Here is an 8,813-nt window from a genome sequence, read left to right as displayed (position 1 = left end):
TGCGGGATGAGCTCGCTCGCGCCGATCGGCCCGGCGGCGGTGTGTCACCGGGGCCCTTTGTAGCCGCGCCGGGCCGTGCCGGCCATACATCACAATGGAATAATATGCGACAAGGCCTTTTCCTCGGCGGTGCGCGGCCCCTTTGTGTGGGGCACAATGCACTCCCGCACATGCTCGCAGTAGGGCGGCCAGGGCCAGGGGAGAGAGTAGTAAGTTTGTCCGCTTGTTTAGCGAGCATGTTGCTTCCGGCTCGATGGCCCCGCCCGCCGAAAGGACTTACCGCTACTTGTTGGCTGGACGATGTGCGTCCCGGTGCATCAGGGGAGGACGGGTTTTAAGAGAAACTTCGCACGAGAACAGTTTCCTGACCTGTCAGTTTATTCTCACTCTCAGTAGTTTTACAAAAGAAGAGTTCTTCCCTTAATTACAGTATTATTCTTTATTTAACGGCAAAACTTGTTACAAAAAATATATTATATGAAGTTGCTGTGTAATTTGAATGTGATTGACGATCTATCAACCGTTTGCTCTACTCGAAAGCTTTGAGGACTTTGTGTCCCCTAGAAATGCAAATACGGTCATATGATTTTACCAAACATGTATGCACATGAAAATTTTACGTCATGATAGAGACGGATTGTTCGTTTTGCGTCAACACTAGGTAATGGCAAAGGTGTCTATGTTGAATTTTCGTTCTCAGTCTCTATCGAAATTAATGTTCTGCATGATATGAACGGATACATGATTTTAATGCGATATGCTTTGATATTTTAAATAAAAAATGGGCCACCTCTTAGGATATGGCTCATGAATGCAGAAGTGACAGTTTGGACACATGAAGTAATGATACTGTGTAGCCATATTGTGAGGACAGGTATATCTTTAGCCGAGTAGGGGTAATCCTCATAACCGATAGCATGATGGCAAATTTGATCTAGAAATTGTGATAAAATTTTCCTAGTTTGTAATGAACACAGACGCAGATCCGTAATTTCTTTACAGTATTTACAATACAATTCTCATAAATCTAACGCAAATACATACTCTCTGTACGCATTATATTAACATAGCATTGTATAAAAAGATTTCTTTCAGTTCTCTGTATACACTCTGTAGCGATAAGACTGAGGGGTCCCTACCAGTGTACATCTGAGGAAATACTGGACATTCGTCTTCAGGCTCCATAGTCGTCTGATACAATTGTTAACATTCAACTGTCCCCAAATACTGTGCAAGAACGGGCTTGAAGACACTGCATATCACCCCGTCCAGTACCCCCAAATTCTCTTTCATGTACCAAGAGTAAACCAGCGCGTCTCTTGGGCACAACAGCTCGGGACCACGTCCACAATACAACGCATTGTATGAGGGTTCAGAAGAGTGAAAGGCTTAAAATTAATTTATATTGTAAATCAGTCGAGTGTGACATCGTCCCTCAGTCGGGACGAGACGGTACAAGAATCAAAACGCTCCTCTCCGCTTACAAACAACATTGTGCGACACATCTTAAACAACAACAACGCCGTATCTTGAGACAAACTTAAAAAAAAAAATCAGAAAATTCCAGCAAACACAGTGGAAGAAATTAGACAAATTAATGCCTATCCAGTAGAATGGAAAACAAGTAAAGTTTAACATCTTAATTTTAAATGTTCTCATTTTCTTTGAAAGTTTGACGTTACTTTAATACGAAACAAAATCGTAAACTGTGAAAATATCGTGGTGTTTTTTTTTTCCAACAGTGAGCACACTTTCAAGACTTCACACGCAGCTCTCTGGTACTCGGGACGACATGAGCCTCTCCTTGATGGCCGTGCCGTTCAGCTCCAAGTCTCTTCTCTCCCCGCCGAGCAGCCCCGCCGCCCCCAGCGCCCCCGGCGCCCCCGAGCCGGGCGACAGGCGCAGGTCCTTGGGCCGAAGGTCCCACGAATAGGCCGCACCCGAGTCGCCGAAGTGGTGCGTCTGCAACAGAACCGATACGCTGTATATGGGAGATTTCCGCTGACAACGCCATGGTAAAACGATTTCCCAGCGTAAAGAGAGGACAAAGAAACGGGGGAGAAATCTGCTGGACCGGCGGCGCCCGGCGCGCTTTAACATTCGGAGTGGGATCGAGTGGAAAAGGACGCCGAGCTATTTCTCTGCCGTTGAAATCTGGGGTGGTTCGCGCGCTGCTGCGCTGCTGCTCGGGCGGTCGCTTTAGTGTTGAGTCGGGTCGGGCGTCGCCGGGGGAGGGGGAGAGCAGGGGGAGAGCAGGGGGAGAGCAGGGGGCACGTCCGCTCCCCGGGGCTTATTACTGTGCGGTCAGCAAGGGGCTGCCCAGTGCGCGCCAGCCTCGGCACCAGCCTGTGGGCGAGGAGGTGGAGGATGTAGGTGGGCAGGAGCGAGAGCGAGAGGGGGACAGAGAAGAGGGGGGAGGAGGAAGGGAAGCGGAGGGTTTCCCTAGCCGGGTGACCGAGTCGTGTGAATAACAACTTCCTGCTGGCCCACGGTCGGGCAGTGCGGGGGGCGAGGGGGAGAGACGTGCGGGTAGAGCCGAGAGGGGGGAGGGAGGGGGTCCCATTGTTGTACTCACCACCGTTTCGAATCCCGCCGAATTCCTTTTGTTCCGCACCCAGTGTTCGGGCGACGTGCCCCTAACCGCAGGGTGCGCCGCTAGCACCGGGGTCGGCTGGGGCCCCCCGTTGCCCTGCAGCGGCCCTGGCCCCGGCCCGGGCGGCCCCAGGGGACTGACGGGGTGCTCCGAGTGCCCGTGGTTGGACAGCGTCCCGTTGCCCACCGGCCTCTGGATCACTGGGTCTGCAACACAACACACAATATTATTGATCAGGGTCAGGAGGACGGCCCGAGAGGAGGAGGACGGCGACACGCGAGGCCCCGCCGCGCCAGCGCGTGCGAGACATAGCGGGGCGGGGCGAGGTGGGGCGGGCGGGGCAAGGGCGGGGCCAGGGTGGGGCCGGCCGGGGCGCACGACCCTGCTGTAATGCTCTCTCGCACTACAAATCACGGAGGAAACGGTTCCAATTCCGGCTGCTCCACCCCGCCCCGCCGGCCGGCAGCGTGCGCCAGACCAAGGCGTGCCAGACCAAGGCGTGCCAGACCACGGCCGGCCAGGCAGGGCGGGCCGGGGGGGCCGGGGCGGGACGTGGCGAGCGGAACGGCGCCAAGATGGCTGCCGATGGTCACACCGCGGTCAGATAAACTCGACTCAGCGCGCGGCCAGGCAAAATGGGAGGGGACGGTCAGAGGGACGGGGCCGGAGGGGGAGGGACTGAATCACCGGAAAGAAGCTGCACTGTGAGCCGAGCCAGGCCAGCCAGACCACCACAGGCCATGGACCGGACCCTGTCGGTGGGGAGGGGGGGGGGGAGGGGTCGGCTTGTACTCGACCCGTGTGATTACGTGCGGTCTAATTGAATCCCACACGTGCAAGCCACGTGCTGGCCGCGCAAGTACATCCGGACGGTATGGGGTGGCGATACACCCGCAAGGGCCGCTCTACTACAGCGCGCGCCGCCCGGCCCGGCTGTCGCAACATAAGAACTGTCAACTGTGTGACACGAAACATTATGTAAAACTGTTGTCCTCTCTTACGGCCCCGCCCCCGCTTCAATCACTATGCAAGCGGCGCTTTACATTGTGAGCGCGTCGGTAATGTATTTGCCCCACCCCCTTCCCCCTGACCTGCAGCGCCCCCTCTGCTCCACGTGTTTAAAATGCGATCGCTGCTTTAACGCGTGATTCAGCAACAGCGGTGGGACACCCATTTCACATGCGTCGCGCTCAATATCGAGGCGGACGTTGACGCTAATATAATGAATTTAGAGTGGAAATCACCATGATGGGTTTCAGAACGCTAGAGCCGCGTGTGCCGCGAGTGGACACGCGCTGGGCTGGGACAGTGAGCTGCAGCAGGGTCAGCCACCTGCGCGAGGGACCGGTGGCGGCGCGGAGCAGGACCCCTGCAGCCCCACTCAACACAACCACAACTAACCAACTCATCAAAACCGGAACACGTTTGTAGACACAGGTCTCCTGTGTCCGTACATTGCGTCATGGCCATGTATGCTGAAGCAACGAATTGAGAGACGGTTGCGATACTGTGTTGGCGGATACTCACTAAACAATGTACTCCAAAAAACTGATTTCTTGGATCAAGTATACCGTACTTCATCTACAACTTTTCAAGCACATATGCCTTGACAAAAGTGATATGAACTTTACAAATCAAGGAAGGGTCAAGTTAAATGTGCTCAATGGTTCATAAACTCATTTTTGGGGGGTTTGTCGCCCAATCAAATCTTAATAAAACGCAGCCACACCAAGCTTCCTGCTCTTTTCCACAGCACGGAGATGCGACCAGAAATGACTTTTGAGGCTCTCGTCGCTCTCCTCCGCGACAAAGACACTGGGGTGGTGACCCAGTTGGGGTGGGCGCTGCCCCCGGCCGCCCCCGCCCCGATGCCCCCGCAGGAACGCCTTTATTGCAGCGCGACGTCAGGCCTGCTTGGGGTTAATCAGGCGTCCTTGCACCTTTAATCACCACCTGGGGCAGTCGCCCCTCCCCCGCTCCGGAGACGTCAACAACCGGGGCCTGTCTCATTATGCAGTGTCACAGCCCCACCCCACCCCGCTCCAAACATTTGAGCCGGGGCCGTAGCAGCGCCTGGCGCGAGGCGGCGACAGATACTCACCAAACTTGGCAGGGATGATGTCGGGGTCCTTCTCGTCGAGCGGGTCCCGGGCGTGCGCCGCCGTCTTGCCCGGCGGCGGGCCCGCACCCGGAGCCTTCTCCCCGCGGCCGCCGACGCCCGCGCCGCCCCGCGCGCCCGCCTTGAGGCCGCGGCGGACGTGGACGGCGATGCAGAGGGTGGCCCAGACGAGGCAAAGGGCCACGGTGATGACGGCGCCCGCCACCAGCGGAGACATGGCCAGGTCGCCGTCGGCCGCTGCAACAAGGAGAGCAAACGTGGTCAGGCGGCGAGCACGGCACACAAGCGGCGCGCGACAGCCGGCGCGGAGAGGATTCAAATTTACGGTGAAAGTTGCGTGCATCTTAACGCTGTATAAACTGGGAATAAAACTCCAGCGTCTCTGAGCAGCAGCGCTGGGCTGGGGATATTACACCCTAGAGCGGCTCTCCTGAAATCCCACACATCCCCCCGCCGCCCTCCCCCGGGCCTAGCGCCACCTCTTTAATATCGCAAGTCGCACTCCCGCCGCCCCCACCCCGCCTCTGCACACACGCAGTAGAGGGAGCTGATTACGTAAGGCGTATTGCAGTGGAGGGGCGGGGCGCGCCGTATGGAGATCGGTAGTACACCCCCGAGGCAACTAGCCTCCCCACATCACTGCCGGGCCCAGCAAGGCGGCGCCCTCATGGCTGGCTGGCTGCACTCTCGGAGCACCCGCCCCGCCCTCATCCAACCGCCGATTCACTTTTCATCGCGCACGCCCTGCGACGGATATGAAAACTGGATGAACTATACACAGTATGGCCGTGGCGTATAGTGCGTTAGGGGGCGAGGGCGGGAGAGGGCGGGGGAGGCAGAGAGCGAGAGTGAGGTAGGGAGCGGGAGAAAGACAGAGAGAGGCAGGGAGCGAGAGAAAGACAGAGAGAGAGAGAGGCGGGGAGCGAGAGAGAAACGGCGAGAGAAGGAAGAGGAGAGGCGACATAGAGAAGCGCGCTCACAGACGCCCTTAAGTGCGCTATACGATCTCCACTTGACACAACCTCCTTTTCTCCACTCGATGTGCCCGCCGCGAAGAGGAGGACGGCGCTGGCGGGGGACCGGGGCGCGGGGGAGGGAAGGTCAGCAAGCTAGTGTTGCAAAGAGAGGGTCGCCTGTGAGCGCCGGGCCGGAGAGGTGCGCGGCATTCGCCAGCAGCGCCAGAGAGGCCGTGGAGCAAAAGAGGAAGCACGCATGGAGGCTGAGACGGTCGAGGTTATAATCGAGATAAGCAGGAGGCAAGGGCCGTGGTAGAAGCTTATGGGCTCATATTCGAGAAGAGGCCATGGATAAGAAAGGGCCGAGAGGAAGACAAAGGCTAGTTAGCGCCTGTGGGGCTAAAAGCCAGAAAACCTAATCCCTCCCAAAAATCTGTTTAGTGGATTCCTTTCCTCCTTCTTATACATCAATTCAGGATAAGAGAAACCCCTTTTCTCTGGCGTACAGAAGTTTTAGTCTTCTTATCTTACTTGTCCTCCGTGCGGTAGACTAAGAGTTTACCTGTCATCCATGTACATGAAACCTTTTGAGTGGTGTGAACATATTGTTGGTCACATTTTGCTGTGACCTCTTGTATGTTGTGCCAATACTTAGCTAGGATGTTGCATCAATTGATGTGACGTGCAAATCTTATCACATAACGTGGTGTGACCTAAACTGGTCACATCTATTGAAGTGGCGGTGACACATGCCACATTTGTTTTCACAGTGTGAGGGATCACCCTGAAAATACCTCCGTTTTTCTCAGATTAATTCAGTAAACTCCGGGACCTCGACGCCTGCGAGACTCGGGGTAGACCAGCCCGCAGTACACGCGTGAATGGTAGGCAAGATGTTGCCTACCTATCAGGAGCTATCAGAGCTGCGCTTCAGTGAGCTAAGCTAAACTTAGCAGTTTGTTTCAAAATGGCGATTTGAGTTGACGAACTTAGTAATTTTCAACGCTGGTCCCTACCTTGCTCTCCTTCACGTAACTCGGTTTGACCAGTTGGTTTTGAACTCAGTTTTCTTTGTCCATTAGACGTACAACGACAACTTTTCAAAGAACAAGAAATATCGCAGACGTCTGAGAATAGCCTACCAAACTTTGAAAAAGTACGGTGCCGGTGGTACAATTTGTATGACCAAGGCGACGCAGAAAAATGTCTCTGAATTGGGTGAAACAAGAAACACGACTAACGTTTACAGTGAGCAAACAATGCGAGTGGGCTTCGAGTGGCCCCCCTGATCTGAACTCGTCTCGCCCACCCCTTCCTCCCGCCACGGCGTCCCAGCGGAAACAGAAACAAACCGAGGCAGGAAGTTGTTGCGCGATGCGTGTTGGCTCCACTACTGTTTGCAGCGGCAACAAATCCAAATAGGGGCTTGGCGGGCGGGGCGGCGCGTGATGCGAGAGGAACGGCAGCAACTGCGCCACCTATACGGCCGAGGGAGCGTGCGAGGAAAGGGGGGAGGGGGGGCTCACAGCGTGCGGTGCGGCCCACAGAAACTCGCGGAACGGAACGATGGAGGAACGCGGGGTCATGAATTATGAAACAGGCTGTAAACACCTGCTGGTGGCTCAGCGCGGCGCGGCCGGGCCCGGCGCGGAGGAGCCGAGCAGAGCACAGCCGAGCCCGGCACGTTTGTTTGGCTGATTTAGTTCCGTTCCGCCGCCGGTGGTCTCCGCGTCATGTCCGTTACGTAACCAAAGCCGCAACAATAGCGGGGGGATAATACTTTAATTATAGCGCACTGAGATGTGAGAGGGGGTAGGTTAGGGAGAGGAGGCACGGCGCACGGCGAGAGGGCAATGGAAGAGGTGGGCTCTTGCTGTCGCGGGCTATTTCTATCTCTGCCTTTCACCCGGGGGCCTGAAGCGGTGGCCTCTTGGTCAACGAGGAAAATGCCCACGGCCACCCATGTTATTTAAACACGACAAACCGGAGAGGAACGCCGGCGCATGCACTGAGTATACTAGCACACCGGCTTTTAATTATTCCCCGTTTTGCCAAGTCACCTTACCTTGGCCACACCGGCCCAACTCACACTATTTATGCGTGCTCTGATTGTTAACAACCCTCCTATGCTGTACATCGTAAATGGTTAGATAAGTGGAACCGGACGGGGATAAAATTTTCGGTAGATTTTAAGCGGTAAATAAAGCCGAAAAGACTAACAATTTAAACAATTCGTGACTTGATTGTAGTTTGAAAGTGATTATGGTGAACGTATTCTTATTGGAGGCACTCTGTGATCACCTTTCTGACGGCTGGCAAAAGAAAATGGACCAAGAGGGAAACAAGCGACCAGTGACGCAGAGGTATTGGGCGAAGAAAAAGGGAAAATGAATAAGGTGAAGGGGGAGGAAAGGAGGGGGAGGTATAAAATAAGCACAGAATAAGGAGGGAAGAGTGAAGAGGGAGGGCGAGGAGAAAGGTGCGGCCTGGAGGAGAGGGAGTGAAGGGGGGCGCAGGGAAGGATCAGCGGGCGCAACGTGCTCGGCAGCCTTCATTACTGATTTCATCCCGCGGAGGGAAGAAGTGAAAGTTCGCCGCCGGAATAAACTTGATGGGAGCGGGATGAAATCGACCGCGCCTCGCCCCCCCCCTCTCTCTCTCTCTCTCTCTGCCTCTCCCTCTCTTTATCTCTCTCTCTCTCTCTCTCGCTCTCACACACACGCGCGCGCGCTGGTCCTCAGGAGACGGGCTGCCCTTCCTTTAGATACAGCCTAATGACGGCATGCTGGAGAGGTGTTCAACCCCCCCTACCCCTCCACAAATGAAACATATTGGTTCCGCGTGCGTCCCTGATCCCGGACAAGGAGAGAAAGAGGGATAGGCAGACGTGGACGGATATGGAGGGAAAGCGAGAGGGAGAGAGAGAGAGGGGAGGGGAGGGGGAGTGGGAGGGACGTGGTGCGTAAGACGAACTCCTTTCTATGACATGGCAAACAAGTCCCTAACAAACACACGCTGGGCTCGAGGCGCGCAACGCAGAGCGTGGGCGCGGCGGCCGCAGGACGGGCAGGTAATGGGACGTGCAGGGGGCGGCGCGGCCGTTCAATTGGTCTGCTCGTTAAGCGAGAGCCCACCTCCCCCCCCC

General features: G+C 55.7%; 1 protein-coding gene across 3 annotated transcripts in view; it reads right to left on the bottom strand.

Annotated features, from left to right (window-relative positions):
- Window positions 1–355: 355 nt before the first annotated feature.
- Window positions 356–8,813, bottom strand: part of LOC113217709 (nephrin-like) — a 145,266-nt gene continuing 136,808 nt past the window's right edge. For all 3 annotated transcript variants that reach the window (XM_026437732.2, XM_026437733.2, XM_026437734.2), the window contains 3 exons: window positions 4,695–4,949; window positions 2,576–2,799; window positions 356–1,962 (listed from right to left, as the gene is read on the bottom strand). In XM_026437732.2, the coding sequence (XP_026293517.1) occupies window positions 1,762–1,962; window positions 2,576–2,799; window positions 4,695–4,949 (680 nt within the window). In that variant the 3' untranslated portion in view covers window positions 356–1,761. The remainder of the gene's footprint in view (window positions 1,963–2,575; window positions 2,800–4,694; window positions 4,950–8,813) is intronic.

Source organism: Frankliniella occidentalis, unplaced genomic scaffold, assembly GCF_000697945.3.
Source record: "Frankliniella occidentalis isolate FOCC.00 unplaced genomic scaffold, Focc_3.1 Scaffold46, whole genome shotgun sequence".
In the NCBI taxonomy this organism is placed as follows: Eukaryota; Metazoa; Arthropoda; class Insecta; order Thysanoptera; family Thripidae; genus Frankliniella; species Frankliniella occidentalis.
Note: the sequence above shows the minus strand (reverse complement) of the source record. Positions and strands in the feature narration are given on the sequence as shown.